Source organism: Salvelinus alpinus, chromosome 28, assembly GCF_045679555.1.
Source record: "Salvelinus alpinus chromosome 28, SLU_Salpinus.1, whole genome shotgun sequence".
NCBI lineage: Eukaryota > Metazoa > Chordata > Actinopteri > Salmoniformes > Salmonidae > Salvelinus > Salvelinus alpinus.
The window spans coordinates 14879378-14902987 of record NC_092113.1 but is presented as its reverse complement, the minus strand read 5'-3'; the positions used below and the strand labels follow the sequence as shown (position 1 = coordinate 14902987).

General features: G+C 40.3%; 2 protein-coding genes across 3 annotated transcripts in view; both read right to left on the bottom strand.

Moving 5' to 3' along the window:
* Positions 1-5063: 5063 nt before the first annotated feature.
* The window catches only part of LOC139557246 (neurotensin receptor type 1-like), an 87033-nt gene continuing 68486 nt past the window's right edge, over positions 5064-23610 (bottom strand). The window contains exon 3 of the mRNA XM_071371784.1: positions 5064-5787. Coding sequence (XP_071227885.1) covers positions 5660-5787 — 128 coding nt within the window. The 3' untranslated portion in view covers positions 5064-5659. The remainder of the gene's footprint in view (positions 5788-23610) is intronic.
* Positions 15367-19072, bottom strand: LOC139557245 (uncharacterized). Of its 2 annotated transcripts, XM_071371779.1 has the most exons (10): positions 18351-19072; positions 18087-18263; positions 17935-17996; positions 17766-17852; positions 17637-17678; positions 17395-17568; positions 17280-17315; positions 16627-17181; positions 16234-16345; positions 15367-16139 (listed from the first exon to the last, which is right to left on the bottom strand). In XM_071371779.1, exons 1-7 carry the CDS (start codon positions 18439-18441, stop codon positions 17280-17282), a joined length of 669 nt encoding a protein of 222 aa, XP_071227880.1. In that variant the 5' UTR covers positions 18442-19072; the 3' UTR covers positions 15367-16139; positions 16234-16345; positions 16627-17181. The 2 variants fall into 2 exon arrangements, with proteins under 2 accessions (XP_071227880.1, XP_071227881.1); XM_071371780.1 differs by having other exon boundaries at positions 18087-19067.

Sequence of the window (23610 nt, the reverse complement as noted above, 5' to 3'; positions counted from 1 at the left end):
CCCCACACCATGACTGAGCCACCGCCAAACCGGTCATGCTGGAGGATGTTGCAGGCAGCAGAAAGTTCTCCACAGCGTCTCCAGACTCTGTCACGTCTGTCACATGTGCTCAGTGTGAACCTGCTTTCATCTGTGAAGAGCACAGGGCGCCAGTGGCGAATTTGCCAATCTTGGTGTTCTCTGGCAAATGCCAAACGTCCTGCACGGTGTTGGGCTGTAAGCACAACCCCCACCTGTGGACGTCGGGCCCTCATACCACCCTCATGGAGTCTGTTTCTGACCGTTTGAGCAGACACATGCACATTTATGGCCTGCTGGAGGTCATTTTGCAGGGCTCTGGCAGTGCTCCTCCTTGCACAAAGGTGGGGTAGCGGTCCTGCTGCTGGGTTGTTGCCCTCCTACGGCCTCCTCCACGTCTCCTGATGTACTGGCCTGTCTCCTGGTAGCTCCTCCATGCTCTGGACACTACGCTGACAGACACAGCAAACCTTCTTGCCACAGCTCGCATTGATGTGCCATCCTGGATGAGCTGCACTACCTGAGCCACTTGTGTGGTACATGATACATGATCTCTGCTCGAGACTATCCTACCAACGGGGCATTCAAAACTGTAATATCTTATGTTTCACCGAGTCGTGGCTGAACGACACGGATAATATTCAGTTGGCTGGGTTTTCCATGCATCAGTAGGACAGAACAGCTACGTCTGGTAAGACGAGGGGTGGGGGTGTGTGTCTATTTGTCAATAACAGTTGGTGTGCAATGTCTATGCATAGTCACTTTACCTCTATCTACATGTACAAATTACCTCGACTAACCTCTACCTCCACACATTGACTCGGTACTGGTACCCCCTGCATATAGCCTCGGTATTGTTATTTTATGTTACTTTTTACTTTAATTTATGTAGTAAATATTTTCTTAACTCTATTTATTGAACTGCATTGTTGGTTATTAAGGGCTTGTAAGTAAACATTTAATGTTGTATTCGGCGTTTGTGACAAATGTGATTTGATAATCTTAATTAAAAGGGCAGTGCAGTTAAAAACATGTTTTCTCTGTTGTAAAGAAAAAAGTAATAGATTTCTACACTATGAGGTTGAAATAACACTCGGAAATTGTGAAAATTATGAAAATGCATTTTTTTGTGTAAGCGCTGTTTGAAGAAAAAAACCCACCTGGAATTGCAGCTTGTTCAGGTGAGATGTAATTTTGGCCCACCACATAACGTCACCCGGTGATCTGATTATATAATAGATCAATTAATGTTCATTTATTTGCATTTTCGCTCCTACTTTTGGTGCTGGTCCCGCCCAAAATAAAGAGTGATTGTGAGGTCTTTACACTGTATTCCATCCGAACAATCACTTCGTCTGATTTGGCTTCAATTTATTTTTCATAATCAACTGTCAGAAAAGTTTTTAAAAACATTTTTAAAAATGTAACCTTTAACTAGGCAAGTCAATTAAGAACAAATTCTTATTTACAATGACGGCCTACACCGGCCAAACCCGGACGACGCTGGGCCAATTGTGCGCCGCCCTATGGGACTCCCAATCACGGCCGGTTGTGATTCAGCCTGGAATCGAACCAGGGTGTCTGTAGTGAGGCCTCAGCGGAACTTCCGGCATGGCATACTTTGTATCGGACTACATTGCAAAACAGGCTAGGTACATGTGGATTTCCAAGCAGCTCCATCAATTGTCACATGGATCTTGAAATCGGTAGTAGCAACCATTCATGAAGTATCTAGATAGTTAGTTAGTTAATTTTCTATTATAAGTAAAGGACGTATTTTTCATGGGTTGCATGCTTTGGCACAATATTGTTCTGAACGTTCTCTTGAGGACTGATGCACAAATGAACATTTTACTAGCTACTCAATGACCTTCTCTGAGCCGCCATGTGCTGATGAAGATTTAGTCTAAAGTACATTGAAGTGACTTGGAAAAACAATGACATTTCTAAAGGAGGAATGTTGTTTCCTACTAATTATACTGAACAAAAACATAAACGCTACATGTGACAATTTCAAAGTTTTTACTGAGTTACAGTTCAGGCCCTAATCTATGGATTTCACATGACTGGGAATCAGTACCAAATGGTCATACTTGAGTAAAAGTAAAGATATCTTAATAGAAAATTAGTAAAGTAAAAGTGAAAGTCACCCAATAAAATATTACTTGAATAAAAGTCTAAAAGTATGTGGTTTTAAATATACTTAAGTATCAAAAGTAAATGTAATTGGTAAAATTTACTTAAATAATTTCACGTTCATTATATTAAGCAAACCAGATGGCACGATTTTCTAGTTTTTTAAATTACGGATAGCCAGGGGCACACTCCAACACTCAGACATAATTTACAAATGTGTTCAGTGAGTCAGATAACTTCTCTGGGATATGTGGGACGCTAACGTCCCACTTGGCCAAAAGCCAGTAAAAATGCAGAGCGCCAAATTCAAATAAATTACTATAAAAATCAAACTTTCATGAAATCACACATGATTAAAGTTACACTTGTTGTGAATCCAGCCAACATGTCTGATTTCAAAAAGGATTTACGGTGAAAGCACACCTTGCGATTATGTCAGGTCAGTACATAGCCACAGAAAAACACAGCCATTTCCCCAGCCAACGAGAGGAGTAACAAAAAGCAGAAATAGAGATAAAATGAATCATTAACCTTTGATGTTCTTCATCAGATGACACTCATAGGACTTCATGTTACACAATACATGTATGTTTTGTTCGGTAAAGTTCATATTTATATCCAGAAATCTGAGTTTAGGCGGGACGCTACTGTCTCACTTGGCCAAAAGCCAGATAAAATGCAGAGCGCCAAATTCAAATAAATTACTATAAAAATCAAACTTTCATTAAATCACACATGAAAGATACCAAATTAAAGCTACACTGGTTGTGAATCCAGCCAACATGTCAGAATTCAAATAGGCTTTTCGGCGAAAGCAAACGATGCTATTATCTGAGCACCATAGTAAACAAAGAGAGAGAAGCATATTTCAACCCTGCACGCGCGACACAAAACGCATAAATAAAAAATATAATTCATGCCTTACCTTTGACGAGCTTCTGTTGTTGGCACTTCAATATGTCCCATAAACATCACAAATGGTCCTTTTGTTTGATTAATTCCGTCGATATATATCCAAAATTTCCATTTATTTGGCGCTTTTGATCCAGAAAAACACCGGTTCCAACTTGTGAAACGTGACTATAAAATATCTCAAAAGTTACCTGTAAACTTTGTTAAAACATTTCAAACTACTTTTGTAATACAACTTGAGGTATTTTTTAACGTAAATCGATAAAATTGAAGACGGGATGATCTGTGTTCAATACAGGATTAAAACAAACTGTAGCTAGCTTTCTGGTCACGCGCCTCTAACTAACAGTACACTTCCAGTGACCCTCGTTCAAGATAGCCGTACTTCTTCATTACACAAAGGAAAAAACCTCAACCAATTTCTAAAGACTGTTGACATCCAGTGGAAGCGGTAGGAACTGCAAGAAGGTCAATTAGAAATCTAGATTCCCAATGAAATCCCATTGAAAAGAGAGTGACCTAAAAAACAACAAATCTGAATGGTTTGTCCTCGGGGTTTCGCCTGCTAAATAAGTTTTGTTATACTCACAGACATGATTCAAACAGTTTTAGAAACTTCTGAGTGTTTTCTATCCAAATATACTAATAATATGCATATCTTGTCTTCTGGGGATGAGTAGCTGGCAGTTGAATTTGGGTATGCTTTTCATCCAAACGTGAAAATGCTGCCCCCTATCCTAGAGAAGATAAGAGGCAGTAGGGATGACCAGGGCTGTTCTCTTGATGTGTGTGAATTGGACCTGCTAAGCATTCAAAATGTAACAAGTACTTTTGGGTGTCAGGAAAATGTATGGAGTAAAAAGTACATTATTTTCTTTAGGAATGTAGTGAAGTAAAAGTATAAGCTGTGTATAAAATATAAATAGTAAAGTACAGAAACCACAAAAAATGACTTAAGTAGTACTTTAAAGTATGTTTACACCACTGCTGGGAATACAGATATGCATCTGATGGTCACAGATACCTTAAAATTAAGGTAGGGGCGTGAATCAGAATACCAGTCAGTATTTGGTGTGACCACCAATTGCCTCATGCAGCGCGACACATCTCCTTCACATAGAGTTGGTCAGGCTGTTGACTGTGGCCTGTAGATTGTTGTCCCACTCCTCTTCAGTGGTTGTGTGAAGTTGCTGGATATTGGCGGGAACTAGAACACGCTGTTGTACACGTCGATCCAGAGTATCCCAAACATGCTCAATGGGTGACATGTCTGGTGAGTATGCAGGCCATGGAAGAACTGGGTAATTTTCATCTTCCAGGAATTGTGTATGGATCTACAGCTCTGGTGGACATTCCTGCAGTCACAACATGCCAATTGCACCCACCCTCAAAACTTGAGACATCTGTGGCATTGTGTTGTGTGACAAAACTGCACATTTTAGTGGCCTTTTATTGTCCCCAGCACAAGGTGCACCGGTGTAAGCTTTCTGTATGTATGGAAAACTTCTGGGATTTTTATTTCAGCTTAGACACACACACACACACACACACACACACACACACACACACACACACACACACACACACACACACACACACACACACACACACACACACACACACACACACACACACACACACACACACACACACACACACACACACACACACACACACAATGGAAGAGAAGCAGCTAAACTGGTTCCCCCCTAACCCTCATAGGTTGATGCTGGTGGAACTGGCTGCTCTACATACGATTATGGTGGTGCAGGTTGTAGAAATGCTATAGCCTGTTCCCAGATCGGTTTATGCTGTCTTGATAGCTCCTAATGTTTAATAGTTGTCATGCCATGTTGCCATTGCATTTGGCTTGGCGATACATAGGAGTTAGCTATATATCACAAACAGATCAAAAAACAAGCTAACATTTGGCTGATTGTCAGAACAGAAAGAATGAAACTTCAATGTACTTGAGGATTACTCTAGAAAATGTTGGCTTTGTTTACAGGAAAGATAGAAAGGAGAATATTATGTGGTTTCCTTGTGTGGCAACTGAATGCAAGGGCAAGCGGTTGTATGATGTTATGATTGTGATAGTGATGTAACTTGCACAATGTTTTCAGGTTTGAATGAGACAATGTATTCCCCTAACGTTATTCTTTCAATAAAGTTATTGTTTTATTCATATTATATTACCTGTGTATGTCTTTCCTTATCATTTTTAAGACTCAATGCTTTCTGTAATTTGTTTTGGCGCAGATATGTCTTTAATTTACTATCCGGATAAGAAAGTGTCTGATCCCGGAAAGTTCATCGAATTTTTTAAAAGTACCATCAGTCACTAAAACAGGTGTTCCTTATTTTCGAAAGATCAGAATATAAATACATTTGACTGTTAATGAGTTAAACCTTCCAGAGCTCGAGTTGTAAAACAATAACTTGAAAAGATACTTACATGCCATGATTTTGACTCATTATAACCTTGTTTACAATCTGAGATGAATCACAGTTTACAATAAAGAAAACTGAATTGATAAAATAGAAATTGTGATGATACTGAAGATTATAACACGGGCCATTGCATCTCAGAGGCCTAATGCAGCCTGTAGTCTGCCCTGTAGATAATCATGGCACTCTGCGATGAATAGACCGCAGACACGGTATAGGCCAGGATGGTCCAGCATGCAAACAGGCTGTTCTGGTCCTGCGTCTTCTGGTGACCTATTGAAAACAGTACAAAAATGGTACAGCAAATTAAGATGCATTATGTATGCCTTTTGTTTTGATCACAAAACAAAGTAGCCTACACAGCTATGGAGATTTGTTTCTTTCACTTTCCAACTCTGACTGACAGGTTGAATACCATGTGCCTATGTTATTGATTTTTGAAGGGGTAAAGTGGGCGGCTCTAGACCATCCTATCAGCCAATCAAGTTGTGTATGTAAATATCTAATTTCATATTTCATTTTTTTCCCCTTTCACCCACACGATCAGACTGAGCATTTCAGTGGCCCAAGGAGGATCAGGGGAATAAATGATTACAAAAATTAAAAAAACTCACATTGATTTATTAGACACAAAGTGATGATTTAAACATTTTATTAAAAAGACTGCATGGGGGCTTTAAGCTGTCACAATGATTGACAACAATGTTGTTGAAGATGACCACAGATAAATAAAAGATCACTTTTTAAACCTTCCTTCGTATACCTCACCCCCAGCACCCTGTACCAGCTGTTTGGTTGAGCTGGGCTATGGGCCATATTGTTGTGGTGTTTGTTGGTAGAGATTAATCTGCGTCCTCCCGGCTGACCTGGGGAGTCTCCGGACCTCCTTTAACACTGAGGCTTAAATCGCAGCTCTGAACTCCCATGCCCCTGCCTATCTGTCTCCTCTAAAGCACACTCATGAGCTCTCAGTTGTTCTCTGGGTCTGTTACATTACTGTGTTCACTGTGCGTTACTTCTCTGTTCAAATTTAAATGTTCTACTCTGACTGCAGTGTTAGTGCTATAAAATGGATACAAGAGTGGATGATGCTATTGCAGAGGACTCTTTCCCCATAAATGTATACCCCATTGGGTCTTGAATGTTTAATTGGCATCTTGAGATTCGGTCGAGCGGTGTGGTGCGCAGCCTCTTATTCCTAGCCCATTTGGCCTTAGATGACTGCTTTGTGTCCAGGACAACTGAGGATTAATAGACAATAAACAAGAACCTCGTAAGACTAAGTGGTTACTCCTTTCATATTGGAGTAATTATGAAAGTGGTCTCCAACTCCTTTATTGAAAAGGATTTCACTATAATTGATTTCCTCAGTGTTTATCTATTTAATTAGCATTTTCTCTCATCAAGTCTGTACTTAAAATCAGGCATTGATTTCTAATGAGTATTTTCTCTATATTGAGGATGGCAGCATTCTTGGTCTCAAGTTTGATGATAATATTATTTTACGTTTTTACATTTTTATTTTAAACCTTCAAATATGGAGTAAGTTTGGGAGTCATGCTACTCATCATCAGAATGAACTCCTCTGTAGTGTGTTGTTGTAGCCATATTAATAGTTTTTTTTTTACAGACAGAACTTTGATATTTTCCATTGATTCCATTGCAACACACTCTTTCTCAGTTGTACTGTTCTCTTCGTAAAGGAAAATGCTTATTTTATTGCACATCAGTGTACCCCATCCTTCTCATTCTCTCAGATTCAATTGTTGTCTATTTCATGTCTTATGAATCTGTAACAGATTGCCTCATTGAAGGTCTATATGTTTGAGGGCAAGCTGCGTTATGAATTGGCTCTATAATTAATTGATGGGTCCTTGGGGTTGCTGGTGTGTACGTGTGTTCTTATGCATCTATGTGTTCCAATATACATCTGCATTTGTGTTACATGTGTATTCATAGCTGCGGGAAGTAGAGGTGCTTTCCCCCCCCCCCCCCACCAAATTAGTGCACCGTGCCTTTATATATCCAGTATGAGCTGAGATGTTTTATTTTTTATTTCCACAAAATTAGTGCACTAGGCCTTTATTACTCCTGTATGAGCGGAGAAAAACAGTTGTTAGCAGCACCTCCCTATGTGAGGCTTCAAATTGTAACTCCATATCGACTGTATTTATCTTGCTTTTTTTTTGTCTGAGAAGTTACATTTTAGGGTGAGTGGGAGGGAGTATGCGGGGGATGATGGTGATGGGGATGGGAGATAACGAAGTGTGTTGTGTCAGCGATCAGTCTACATGCTCTCATAAGTAATTCTTCCAACGCTCTGCTCTGCCCTGTCCTGCCTCAGGGAAAAGGAGCATAGCAGTGACAGTGATCTACCCTCCGTCTCCGTCTCTACATACTGCCTTCGGTATCTTCTCCGTTGTTATTTCTATATATCAGCCTCAATATCTTTCCTCCCAATTATTTTAACTTATAGCTTTACATTTTCTAATCTTCTTCCTGTCCGTATTTGTCCTTCTTTCTTTTTCTCGTCAAGAATCCCCAGTCTCCTCCCAGTGTCGTCAGTATATGTTATGTTACAATTTAGACTCTAAGAATTTGAGTTGTGAGTTGAGTAAGAGCATGTGAGTTAGAGAGAGAGAGGTGAGTGAATGAACGAGTGAGTGGGAGCTGTGAGGGGAGTGGGTAAATGGGGAATGCTAGTTCATGGCGGTGATATAGGGTAGTACCAACCTGATTAATGATCTCTGGCTCACCAGCCTGAGGTCTCCTATACCCCCATACCCTGGGCAGCATACCCATAATTCACCTCTGAATTTAGATCATAAATCAGACATGAGATACAGAGGGAAAAAATAGCTTCTTAAAGGGATACTTTGAGATTTTGGCAATGAGGCCCTTAATCTACCTCACCAGAGTCAGATTAATTTGTGGATTCCATTTTATGTCTCTGTGTCCAGTATGAAGAAAATAATATGGCAAATAGAAATCAAAATTGGATGGTCTTCAGAGATAGATGGGATGGGTTGAGGGTAGCTGAAGGATGGGACAAAAAACAAACAATCGATAACTATTGAAAAATATATGTTGTCCATAAAATGTATATAGTATGCATAAGCTGTAAGTAGAAGCGTAAGTGTTGTTGTCCATTAGTTTACTCCAATTAGGGGAGAGGTGGTAGGGTTACGTGAAAATAATAAAGGAACATATATTAACAAATAAATACAATTACATAACAATCTATCTGCAATATTAAAGCTGATCTAAACAAAAAATATATATGAAAAGACATTGGCTCGAATCTAGGTTGTGCCTTTAGATTTCAAAGAAATGAACAACTAAGGAAGAATCTTTAACTTCTCTAATTGACTACTCAAACCCCAAACCCCGGCCTGGTCTGTTTGGTAAGCATTCTCAGAAGCCTCGTGATGTTGTGCCTCTTGGTTTAGAAACTCTGTGATAATATACAGATGAAGTTGGAAGTTTACATACACTTAAAACTCGTTTTTCAACCACTCCACAAATTTCTTGTTAAAAAACTATAGTTTTGGCAAGTCGGTTAGGACATCTACTTTGTCACAATTCCAGTGGGTCAGAAGTTTACATACACTAAGTTGACTGTGCCTTTAAACAGCTTTGAAAATTCCAGAAAATGATGTCATGGCTTTAGAAGTTTCTGATAGGCTAATTGACATAATTTGAGTCAATTGGAGGTATACTTGTGGATGTATTTCAAGGCCTACCTTCAATCTCAGTGCCTCTTTGCTTGACATCATGGGAAAATCATAAGATATCAGCCAAGACCTCAGAAAACAAAATTGTAGACCTCCACATGTCTGGTTCATCCTTGGGAACAATTTCCAAACGCCTGAAGGTATCATGTTCATCTGTACAAGCAAAAGTATGCAAGTATAAACACCATAGGACCACGCAGCCGTCATACTGCTCAAGAAGGAGATGCAGGTGCGAAAAGTGCAAATCAATCCCAGAACAACGGCAAAGGACCTTGTGAAGATGCTGGAGGAAACAGGTACAAAGTATCTATATCCACAGTAAAACAAGTCCTATATCAACATAAGCTGAAAGGCCGCTCAGCAAGGAAGAAGCCACTGCTCCAAAACCACCATAAAAAAGCAAGACTACGGTTTGCAACTGCACATGGAGACAAAGATCGTACTTTTTGGAGAAATGTTCTTTGGCCATAATGACCATCGTTATGTTTGGAGGAAAAAGGGGGAGGCTTGCAAGCCGAAGAACACCATCCCAACTGTGAAGCACGGGGGTGGCACCATCATGTTGTGGGGGTGCTTTGCTGCAGGAGGGACTGGTGCACTTCACAAAATAGATGGCATCATGAGTACGGAAAATGATGTGGATATATTGAAGCAACATCTCAAGACATCAGTCAGGAAGTTAAAGCTTGGTCGCAAATGGGTCTTTCAAATAGACATTGACCCCAAGCATACTTACAAGTTGTGGCAAAATGGCTTAAAGACAACAAAGTCAAGGTATTGGATTGGCCATCACAAAGCCCTGACCTCAATTCTATAGAGAATTTGTGGGCAGAACTGAAAAAGCGTGTGCGAGCAAGGAGGCCTACAAACCTGACTCATTTACACCAGCTCTGTCAGGAGGAATGGGCCAAAATTCACCCAACTTATTGTGGGAAGCTACCCAAAACATTTGACCCAAGTTAAACAATTTAAAGGCAATGCTACCAAACACTAATTGAGTGTATGTAAACTTCTGACCCACTGGGAATGTGATGAAAGAAATAAAATATGAAATAAACCATTCTCTCTACTATTATTCTGACATTTCACATTCTTAAAATAAAGTGGTGATCCTAACTGACTAGGGAATTTTTACTATGATGAAATGTCAGGAATTGTCAAAAACGGAGTTTAAATGTATTTGGCTAAGGTGTATGTAACCTTTATTTAACTAGGCAAGTCAGTTATGAACAAATTCTTATTTACAATGACGGTCTACAGGGGAACAGTGGGTTAACTCCCTTGTTCAGGGGCAGAACGACAGATTTTTACCTTGTTAGCTCAGCGACTCGATCCAGCAACCTTTTGACTAGTGTTTTGCGGGTACTATTTAATGAAGCTGCCAGTTGAGGACTTGTGAGGCGTCTGTTTCAAACTAGACACTCTAATGTACTTGTTGTCTTGCTCAGTTGTGCGCCGGGGCCTCCCACTTCTCTTTCTATTCTGGTTAGAGCCAGTTTGCGCTGCTCTCTGAAGGGAGTAGTACACAGCATTGTACGAGATCTTCAGTTTCTTGGCAATTTTTTGCATGGAAGAGCCTTCATTTCTCAGAACAAGAATAGACTAACGAGTTTCTGGCCATTTTGAGTCAGTAAATCGAACCCACAAATGCTGATACTCCAGATACTCAACTAGTCTAAAGAAGGCCAGTTGTATTGCTTCTTTAATCAAGACAACAGTTTTCAGCTGTGCTAACCTAATTGCAAAAGGGTTTTCTAATGATCAATTAGCCTATTAAAATGATAAACTTGGATTAGCTAACACAACGTGCCATTGGAACACAGGAGTGATGGTTGCTGATAATGGGCCTCTGTACGCCTATGTAGATATTCCATAAAAATCTGCCGTTTCCAGCTACAATAGTCATTTACAACATTTATTTCTCTGGGATATGTGTGACGCTAACGTCCCACTTGGCCAAAACCCAGAGAAAATGCAGAGCGCCAAATTCAAATAAATTACTATAAAAATCAAACTTTCATTAAATCACACATGAAAGATACCAAATTAAAGCTACGCTGGTTATGAATCCAGCCAACATGTCAGAATTCAAATAGGCTTTTCGGCGAAAGCAAACGATGCTATTATCTGAGTTAGCACCATAGTAAACAAAGAGAAAGAGGCATATTTCAACCCTGCAGGCGCAACACAAAACGCAGAAATAAAAATATAATTCATGCCTTACCTTTGACGAGCTTCTGTTGTTGGCACTCCAATATGTCCCATAAACATCACAAATGGTCCTTTTGTTCGATTAATTCCGTTGATATATATCCCAAATGTCCATTTATTTGGCGCTTTTGATCCAGAAAAACACCGGTTCCAACTTGTGAAACGTGACTACAAAATATCTCAAAAGTTACCTGTAAACTTTGCCAAAACATTTCAAACTACTTTTGTAATACAACTTGAGGTATTTTTAAACGTTAATAATCGATCAAATTGAAGATGGGCCTATTTGTTTTCAATACAGGATTAAAACAAACTGTAGCTAGCTTTCTGGTCACGTGCCTCTAACTAACAGTACACTTCCAGTGACCCTCGTTCAAGATGGCCGTACTTCTTCATTACACAAAGGAAAAAACCTCAACCAATTTCTAAAGACTGTTGACATCCAGTGGAAGCGGTAGGAACTGCAAGAAGGTCAATTAGAAATCTGTATTCCCAATGAAATCCCATTGAAAAGAGAGTGACCTAAAAAAATAATAATCTGAATGGTTTGTCCTCAGGGTTTCGCCTGCTAAATAAGTCCTGTTATACTCAGACATGATTCAAACAGTTTTAGAAACTTCAGAGTGTTTTCTATACAAATCTACTAATAATATGCATATCATATCAATATCAATCAATATGCATATCATATCTTCTGGGGATGAGTAACTGGCAGTTGAATTTGGGTATGCTTTTCATCCAAACGTGAAAATGCTGCCCCCTATCCTAGAGAAGTTAACAATGTATACACTGTATTTCTGGTCAATTTGTTGTTATATTAATGGACAAAAATTTGCTTTTCTTTCAAAAACAAGGACATTTATAAGTGACCCCAAACTTTTGAACGTACCGCCATATAAGGAATGGTCAAAACTATCATGGCATCTTAGTGCTTCCCTAAAGGTCATTTAGATGGAAATGCCAATCAATTAAGACAAAAACATTGTTTTTTATAATAGGACCTTCTGGCCTATTATTTTGACACATGTAATCCCTCTGCAGTCAGTCTTGTCACCACGGTAGCTGCCTTGGCCATAATGGCCTTGCTGTATAAGTATATTATCTGCAAGGAGGTGTTTACAAGCTTTTTTAACCCCCCCCACTTTTTTTTACACAGGCATAGGAAGTCTGCTTTGTAAAAAAAATCTTATTTTTCACCTGTTTTGAAAATCTAAATTATACTTTTACATCACCGAAACTTTGGTTGTAAACTTTGGCATATTTTAAGCAATTGCAGTGCATTCGGAAATATTCCGAACTTTTTCCACATTTTGTTATGTTACAGCCTTATTCAAAAATGTATTTATTTTTAAATTCAGGGATGTGACCAAGAACCTGATGGTCACTGACAGAGCTCCAGAGTTCCTCTGTGGAGATGGGAGAACCTTCCAGAAGGACAACCATCTTTGCAGCACTCCACCAATCAGTCCTTTATGGTAGAGTGGCCAGATGGATGCCACTCCTCAGTAAAAGGCACATGACAGCCCACTTGGCTTTTGCCAAATGGCACCTTAAGGACTCTCAGACCATGAGAAACAAGATTATTTTCATTATGGGGTATTGTGTGTCGACTGATGAGAGAAAAAATATTTATTACATTTGAAATAAGGCTGTAACGTAACAACATGTGGGAAAAGTCAAGGGGTCTAAACTTTCCGAATGCACTGTACATGCAGGCAGAGAGACATATTCAGAAAGAAAAGATCATGAGCTAATTGTTAAATAGCAGAAATCATGGCAGCAACTAGGAGAGGAAATATGTTTTGAGGGAAGGAATGGAGAAATGGGTGAGAAGAGCCGAAATGTCTAACAAGGGGGAAATATGGAATGAGAAGATGATTTATGAACAGCAGTATGAGAGATAATAATAATGGCTATAGAGAATAAATGAATATGAAGAGCCGCCATGCGAGATGATTACGCGTTATTCAGTTTAACTGTCCCTGTCACAACACAAGCAACATGAAGACTCGTATCTAAATAACGATATTCCCACAGAGGCCTAAAGTTTAGGCAAGGATTGCCTAGTATTGATTATCACATTTCAGAAAGATCCAGTAAGAAAGAGGAGAAATGTTTTTGTAAATGTTAAGTCTATTACAATAGCTTTTTGCATTTTTCTCCACAGTCAAAAACAGCCTCCCTATTGAACACCAAATTTGTTCAATTTATCTCAACTGTCTTGAATGTATTGATTTTGGCTTGCCCAGCAGCTTTGTGTGACACTGAGATAAGACATCAAATAAGTGATGAACAAAGCAAGCATAAGCTTTATTACAGTTGTTTTCAAATCTTGAAGCCAAAATCTCTTCTCCTTTCTCTTTTCACTTCCTTTGTATTGCTCTCATCCTCCTCTCATACCTACTTTCCACACTTTTATTATTTATCATTCCTCTAGATAAATTGAATCACATCCTGCTAATACTGTTTATTCAGCACACAGACACAGACACACACACACACTGTAACTTGTCTGTGTGTGTTGTATGGACATTGTCGCCTGCTTGATTGATGGGACCAATTATTCGTCTACATTAATGAAAGTGGTATCTACGATGCTGTGACACTAATAAGCAGTGGCATCAATTGGTCCTGATGGATGCGCTGCTTGTGTCACCTATCTTCAGACACGTCCAGGGATATCTGAGCCCCTCCAGATGGCATTCCAATAAGCCCCTGTTTAGCCCCTTTCATTTCAACCCCGGTAAAAGAAAGGGATCATCCTGTGAAAGAAAGGGAAGAAAGTGTGGAATGCCCTCTTTGGCTTGCCAACTTGACTCGCCCAGTCCACTGCCTGGGCATGCCTCTGTTGTTTGCCAAAGTCTGTGGGAAGCTGCACTCTAAAAAGTGGGAAAGCGCTGGTTTTCATCTGAAGTGCTTTGGTTCGTTCAACCTATTTTATTCAAACTGTCTGAAATCCAATAACGAATTTGTCAGATCAATGTGTTTCTAAATTGCTTTCAACACTTGCTATTTGAATAGCAGTGGGGGCAATTTCGGGGTGGCAGAATCATATATTGGGTTTTAACAAAAAAATTTTTTTTCCAATTGAGAATTGTTTTTTACTTGGTTGATCCAAAAATGTATTGTTTACAGTGTGGTTCGTGCTCCAATGTTTCCTTAAAAATAATTTGCAGAGCAGGGGCCTGTTGCACAAAACTAGGATAAGGGATTAAGCCAGGATATCTTGGTGATCCTGGCTCAATTGATCCGTAATCCGGTTGCACTAAAGATGGATAGGGGGCAGGAGGATATGTTATGGTATAAATTACCATGGAGATTTATTCTGTGGAGCTAGCCTGCTCCAGACCAGGCTAAATTCCAGGATCTATTTAATCTCATCCCTAATGTCAGTCAGCAGTCACCACAAATGGAAACCAATAGTTATTTCACTGCTCACTATACATTGTTATCACATATAACTAGACCCACTGTTATTATTTAAAAGTTTGTGATCATTAATTTCAATGATTTTGGATAAAAAATGATTTTTAGATGATGTTGCTATCATTAGATAATTTACAGTTTCCCATAGACTATAAGGCTATATATAAAATGATAGAATATTAGGGCCACAGAGGGGAAAAAAACACAAGTCATAATATTGTAACCAGTTGTTTTAAAGGAGGACAGTTGTTAAAATGACAGATGTGGGGCATTTCGTGAAATTGTACTTCAGTATGGTTTCATAAACAAAGACATGCTGATGTGCCAGAATATTAAGTATCACATTGTCATAAGTATCAAAACTGTAAAAACAATATGTAGCTTTTCTGCAGAAAGAACCAGCCTCATAAATTTATGACTTTATCCTTTTTCTTCAGTGTGGCCCTAGTACTCTGTCATATAAACAAATACACATTCCATATGAATATAAAAACACAATGTGTAACATTATGTTCCTTTATTGAATAAGGACAAAACAAAGCAGGTAAACCATCAGCTCCTTTCGAAACTGAAGTCACAGTGACTCTACAAGATGGAAAGCACAGAATCCAAGCATATTATACAAAATGATACATACACATTCAAAGGTCTGTATATAACACACCCTGCATGTCTGCACACTAAAATAAATGCAGGACAAATCCATACACATCAACTGAACAGACAAATGAATGGATGCAGTAGCCTCCCTGCAGCCTTGTATTACACACAGTATACCGCACAAACATCATAAGAGGCCAAATTCGTCAAAAAACGAACCCAAAAAAACCCAAATTCCTCTGCCACCGCAGGACATATTTAACCAAAATTGAAAGCACACATACTAACTAAAATAATTCAACACATATTGGTCCCTCAGCAGCCGACCACTGTCGTCATCAGGGAAGATTGCCGGATTGTCCCAGTCCATGGCTGGTGGCACTCTGGGGGCCCTCTCCTTCCTCAGGCAGGCCACATTGTGGAGGACAGCACAAGCCACAGTAATATCACATGCCCTAACAGGGCTGACCCTTAATTTGTGAAGGCAGTGAAAGCGTGCCTTCAGGAGGCCAAAGGTCATTTCAACTCTGGCCCTGGTCCTGGCATGGGCATGGTTGTAGGCCTGCTGTGCTTCCTGGGGGTCTGTGAAAGGTGTCAGGAGAAAAGGCTGGCAGCCATACCCCCTGTCTCCCAGCAACACACCAGAGAATTCACCTGTCAACACAAAATCTCATCATTACTACCTCATAAACACAGTGATATTCTTGACACAGCCATGATGGTTATAAATAGGGGTTGTGTGGCTTACCTTGTGATAGGCACTGATAGATTTCAGAGGCCCGAAAGATTCTGGAGTCATGGACTGAGCCAGGCCATTTTGCCACAACATTGCTGATCACACAGTCAGCATTGCAGACCATCTGAAATCATAAGATGAGGAATATTACACCAATCAATGCACATCACTGGCAATGCAGAGTGTTCGTCAATGGACAATATCAAAAAGTTATGTTCACCTGAACATTAATGCTGTGAAAGGATTTCCTATTCACAAAATCGGCCTCATGGGCACCTGAGGGGGCTTTTATCCTTATGTGTGTGCAGTCCACTGCACCAATGACATTGGGGAAACTTGTCACACAAAGTAATGAGTATCCTAATATGTGTTAACAGTTGTCCTGTAATTTGTAGATCCTCTTACCTGCAATCCTATAGAACTCCTCTTTGATGTCACAGAGTCTTCTGTGGCCAGGGAAGGAGATGAAGACATCTGCTAATGCTTTGATAGCCAGACACACACTCCTTATTGTGCGGCAAATTGTGGCCTTGTTCAGCTGTTCTGCATCCCCCACTGAGTACAGGAAGGCTCCACTAGCAAAAAAGCGCAAGGCCACACAAACCATTTGCTCCACACTCAGTGCATGGCTCCGTGCAGTGCGGTGCTTAATCCTGGGACCCAGTAGTCTGCATAGATACCTGATGCCATCTGCAGAAAACCTGTATCTTTCATATAGATGGTCATCAGGGAAGGCCAGTGGGTCCAACCGGTCCCTGAAGACCCTTTCTCGCCTGAAGGCTCTCCTCAGCACAAGTGCTTCTTCATCCACCACATCTCGCACGAATGGGCATGCCATTGTCAGAGCAGAAAGGAACACACAATTTTGGGCCTTCATATAGGCTAGTGGCCACACCTGGTGCTGGGGGGGTGGGCAAAAGAGGGCGATGCCTTATAACGATGACTTGGTTGTACTGATTGCTGGGAAAATAAAAAAAACCTTAGAAAGATGCCACCGTCCTGTGTGCTCACAATAAGAGCTCATATGTCATGGCTCACTTGACTTTACGAGAATATACCTAATTTTTATTTTGAGCTGTGTCATCTTCTTGGAGCTGGGGGAGGAAAGAAAAATAATGAATAATACATTTGTGTTACAGTTAGCATACAGTGTACATTGAAGGCATATCTCACCTCCCTCTCAAGTTTTTTTATTTCAAGGTCCAGTTTCCTAATTGTCCTCTTTTTTATTTCGGACTCCAGTGCAAGATTTTCCATCTTTTTCTTCTTGTACTGAATGTCTATGTCTGCCAGTTCTATTTGGCGCCGGAGGTGGTTGCCATACAACTTTCTGATAGCTTGTGAGCTCTGTGAACACAATACAATTAGCGCAGCTGGAATTTGGCAGGATGTGGTGTCCTTTTATTAATACGCACTATGTTGCCAGGCTGGTTTTCCCACTGTATAGCATCTGGGTCCTGTAAAAGAAATTAGATTTTTTGATTTTGATGAGGACTCCTCACCATTGTAGAGTAAATAGTACTTTCACAGTCTTAACATGATACCTCATGCCTTCTGGAATCCAGAGAGATGGTCTCCTCCTCATCATCGTCTCCATCATGTGCTGTTGCTGCTGCACTGGGGCCTTCACCCTATCACATTTAATCGGATTCATATTGAAGCTAGTAGACAAGACATGCCAGGCCTACAGTATGCCTTTGATGGAGTACTCACTGGATCAGCATCGTCTGGTGCTTGTGCTGGTGGCTCTAACAGGAACACAGTGCTGCCAGACACTGCAAGGCAATAGGTAAACCAAAGTCAGACAGTCCAAATTGATTCAATATGAATGTGGTTGTATCCCATGTAGAGATGAAAGGACATACCTTGAATGAAGCGGGTGGCATCTTGGGAGGAACCTATGCTCGTCTCTTTCCCCCCAGGGATCCCCTCTAAGACGGGCCTGCCTTTATTTAGCTCCAAGGCCATGTCCTCTGCTGGGGTAAGGTCAGCCTTTGGTGACCCACCACCCGTGCCTTGTCTGTGGGTATTCTTTTTCACTGCTAAAACAGTACAGACAATGTGTGAGCAGGCACCTTCTGGGTACAATATATGCTTGTGCTTTGTTAAATATTAGTCAGGGACCATACCATTCTGCAGAATGTTCTTGTATTTGATTTTGACCTGCTGCCATGTCCGTTTTGGCCCGTTCATGTTTAATCTACACACACACACACACATTTAATGGAGTCACACTGCAAAAAATTACTTGGTATTTTTGTCTTGTTTTCAGTAAAAATATCAAAAAATTTATCATAGCTTTATACAGTGTGATGGAGTTACTTTACACAATTTCACTCATATCTGCAGTGCATTTCAATTAAAAATTTAACCGTTTCATAATTACAGTACAACTGCATTTTTGGAGATGTGAATTAAATATTTGAATTGTAATTGTGATGTTTCAGCGGAGCGGTGAGTGTGTAATTGTGCACTACTTACGCATTCAGGCGGTCTGCAATACTTTGCCACGCTTTTTCTCTTTGCTTTATCACTGTGGCGGTGTTGCCTTTCTTCTTAATTATATCTTTTACCTCCTCGTATGCCTCCATGAGGATTTGTGCTTCCGACGGGGAAAAGTACGCGGCTCTAGTTGCCATGGTAAATCAGTTAATCTGTGATCTGTGGCGGGGTCTATTTGAGTGAGCCGTGAGCGCGCACCTATCCAGGATTGGTTTCACCTGGCTTAATGAATCCGTGTCTGCTCATCCTGGCTTGGTCTTTGTGCAACCAATTAAGCCTGGACGCACATGTTTTGGCTTCATTGAGCTCAGCTGAGTCATTTATCCCGGATGTCTTAATTCTACTTTTGTGCAACCAGGTTCCCAGACCTGAAACTATTTGCACCTGTATTAGTTTGACAGCCCCGTGTGGTTGGATAATGACATGGGGTTCATACGCTTCATATCACTCAGTATTTTATTTCTCTTTTCCTTCTAGGTGTGTATTGAGAGCATTTTCTGCCTGACCGGTCCGTGTTCCCGGCTCCAGAGAAAGACTGGCTCAGAGGAGGCACATCCAGCAGTGTACAGAAAAACAACCATGAATCCAGCCCAATTTCAGACAACACTGAGGACAGAAAAATACATTTGAAAGAGCAATGGGGAGAGAAAAGCACAGAATGAAACCAATGGTGCCATTTCTAGAGTAAGGAAATGGAAACTCGTATTTATTTTAGAGCTGTCATTGGGGAAACAAACGTGATCTGGCTATGACCTTTCATCAATGGACTGGGACAAGATGAGAGACACACTTCACATTATGACCAGGTGACCTTACATTTCAAACAGATTGGTTTGCATCCAAAAATGTGTTGATGTATCGTTTTAGTTTTACACATGAATTCCCTTATATGCTCACTGCTCAGTGAAAAGGGAAATGCAATATACACATCAGTACATTGTGTTCCTAACCGTGACTAGTGTACATTGCCATAAACATGAATAGCACAACCTTTCACCTACTTTTCTATGCAGGATATCCAGGGGTGTCATGCACCCATTATTTTAGAGTGGCCATGAAGTACTTGAGTATGAAGAAGTTGGAGAATCTTTTTTTTTTCAAACACCTGCAATCCAGAACCATAATCATTATGCCTAATTTTATGTAATAAAAAAAAAAAATTCTACATAGGCTATCTAATCATACTTCTTTACCTGTTCAATTGTCATTTTAATGAGGGTGTCATTCTGACCGTTCCTAAATCACACAATATACTGCACTAACATGCCTAGAATATTACATCCAAATGACAACACCATACATGATATCATAACACACATCGTCAATACAGGCACATGTCATGGCATCATAATAAATGCACAAATATCATGATATTATCTTAAGGTGCCAGACTACTGTACATATAAACCAAGTATTTTTCTGCATATCTAAGCATAACTCTTAAACTGTATCTTTCTGACTGGTGGTTCTTTTTTTAAGAAACTACAATGGATTGCGAAAGTATTCACCCACCTTGGCATTTTTCCTATTTTGTTGCCTTACAACCTGGAATAAAAAATTATTTTTGGGGGGTTTGTATCATTTGATTTACACAACATTTACACACTTTGAAGATGCAAAATATATTTTTCATTATGAAACAAACAAGAAATAAGACAAGAAAACAGAAAACTTGAGCGTGCATAACTATTCACCCCCCAAAGTCAATACTTGCCACCTTTTGCAGTAATTACAGCTGCAAGTCTCTTGGGGTATGTCTCTATAAGCTTGGCACATTTAGCCACTGGGATTTTTGCCCATTCTTCAAGGCAAAACTGCTCCAGCTCCTTCAAGTTGGATGAGCTCCACTGGTGTACAGCAAGTCACACTACAGATTCTCAATTGGACTGAGAACTGGGCTTTGACTAGGCCATTCCAAGACATTTAAATGTTTCCCCTTAAACCACTCAAGTGTTGCTTTAGCAGTATGCTTAGGGTCATTGTCCTGCTGGAAGGTGAACCTCCATCCCAGTCTCAAATCTCTGGAAGACTGAAACAGGTTTCTCTCAATAATTTCCCTGTATTTAGAGCCATCCATCATTCCTTCAATTCTGACCAGTTTCCCAGTCCCTGCCGATGAAAACATCCCCACAGCATGATGCTGCCATCACCATGCTTCACTGTAGGGATGGTATTCTCGGGGTGATGAGAGGTGTTGGGTTTGCGACATAGCATTTTCCTTGATGGCCAAAAAAGCTCAATTTCAGTCTCATCTGACCAGAGTACCTTCTTCCATATGTTTGGGGAGTCTCCCACATGCCTTTTGGCGAACAACAAACATGTTTGCTTATTTTTTTCGGGACACTCTTCGTAAAGCCCAGCTCTGTGGCGTGTACAGCTTAAAGTGGTCCTATGGACAGATACTCCAATCTCCACTGTGGAGCTTTGCAGCTCCTTCAGGGTTATCTTTGGCCTATTTGTTGCTTCTCTAATTAATGCACTCCTTGCCTGGTCCGTGAGTTTTGGTGGGCCGCCCTATCTTGGCAGGTTTGTTCTAGTGCCATATTCTTTCAAATTTTTAATAATGAATTTAAATGGTGCTCCATGGGATGTTCAAAGTTTTGGATATTTTTTTATAATCCAACCCTGATCTATACTTCTCCACAACTTTTTCTTTGACCTGTTTGGAGAGCTCCTTGGTCTTCATGGTGCCGCTTGCTTGGTGGTGTCCCTTGCTTAGTGGTGTTGCAGAATCTGGGGCCTTTTGGAACAGGTGTATATATTCTGAGATCATGTGACACTTAGATTGCACTGGTGGACTTTATTTAACTCATTATGTGACTTCTGAAGGTAATTGGTTGCACCAGCTCTTATTTAGCGGCTTCATAGCAAACTGGGTGAATACATATGCATGCACCACTTTTCAGTTTTTTTTTTTGTATAATTTTAAAAAACAAGTTATTTGTTTGATTTTGGACTATTTTGTGTATGTTCATTACATGAAATCCAAATAAAAATCTATTTAAGTTACAGTTTGTAATGCAACAAAATAGGAAAAACGCCAAGGGGGGGTGAATACAAAATATATATTTTTTGATCTGTTTAACACCTCTTTGGCTACCACACGATTCCACAAATAGGCTTCCCTGCATCTCTGCTAAAATCTGGGTAATAGATTGAAAGGAATGCGAGTCTTATTCAGTACATTTAGTAGTGGATTACTTTTCTAATGTAGCTACCTTGCCAACAGGCATGCCGGCTAAGATAGTTAGGCCCTAGCATATCTTTGCACCTTTGTGTACCTTGGAAGGAACCACTTACTAGGGAGAATAGGGGGGGGGGGGGTTCCAGTCAGTGTGCCCCCTACACAAAATACTGTTGAGAGATATTTTTTATAAATAATTCTGATAAACCGTGGGCTTAAAAATGAAGTTTAGTAGTTAGTTGAACACAAAAAAACAAAACAAAATATCTGAGGGGGCACATGCCCTTGTGTTCCCTATGGGAATGACGCCACTGGTAATATCGAAGATCTTCTGCACCTGTCTTAGATGAAGCAAGTCTTAGATGATTTTCTATCTTACATGCATTCCTTAACTCAGGCTGTCATCTGATCACTGCATTTATCGTTAGTGAGAGTAAGGAGATTTGGAGTTTACAGGAATAAACAATCCCTTGGGTTCCAGCTTTAAAACAAAACGAACATAACCTGGCTGTAGTGAATTATTTAGTCTGCCCTGCAGGCTACAAGTTATTCTCTCTCCACTCTGCCAGGCAGGAATCTTGTAAGCTCCTCTCCCTCCCTGAACGGGAGTAGCCAAGCGGTTGACAGAGCAGAAATGAGAGGAGATTATGATTTATGTTGCATGATTTCCTGAGAAGAGAAGGCTGGTCACTGAGGTGAACTCTACCCGGTGTGCCATGCCGGTTGTTTTAATCCACATGTTCCTATTTTGTGCAATCCCCCAACACCTGCTGTAAATCAAGTCCTGCCTTCGTGACATAATCATGAGGGGGGTGACTCAGCTCTCTGGACAGAGAGAGAAAGGCAGAGCCATCCCACTGGGCACAGACGTCAGTTCAACTTCTCGGTTTGATTTACATTTAGTTCAGTTGTCAAAACTAACCGTGAATTCAACGTGAAATCAACAACAAATGTCCTTTACCAAGTTGGGCATCTGTGCAAATTGCTATTGCTCTAAGAAAAAGACTTTACAAACTGTCACTTGGCTTCTGCACTGTTAATTTGGTATTCAAATGAATGGGGAGTTATCTTGAGTCACAGTGTACTTCATCTGCATCTCTGAGAAAGTACGGTATAGGGTAGACTAGTGAAACAGGGAAAGCACTTGAAAATAAACTCAACGCAGCTGCCTGCATGTTCAATGCCTTAAAACAGCTTTATCATTTGCTAAATTGTTGAACAAATCTTTAAGCGATGTACTGCTTTCTTTGTTCATCACATAGAGGTACATTTGAAGTCGGAAGTTTACATACACTTAGGTTGGAGTGATTAAAACGCCTTAGAAAAAAATGGTAAACCTCCACAAGTCTGGTTCATACTTGGGAGCAATTTCCAAACGCCTGAAGGTACCACGTTCATCTGTACAAACAATAGTACGCAGGTATAAACACCATGGGACCACGCAGCCGTTATACAGCTCAGGAAGGAGACGCGTTCTGTCTCCTAGAGATGAACGTATTTTGGTGCAAAAAGTGCAAATCAATCCCAGAACAACGGCGAAGGACCTTGTGAAGATGCTGGAGGAAACAGGTACAAAGTATCTATATCCACAGTAAAACAAGTCCTATATCAACATAACTTGAAAGGCTGCTCAGCAAGGAAGAAGCCACTGCTCCAAAACCGCCATAATAAAGCCAGACTACGGTTTGCAACTGCACATGGGG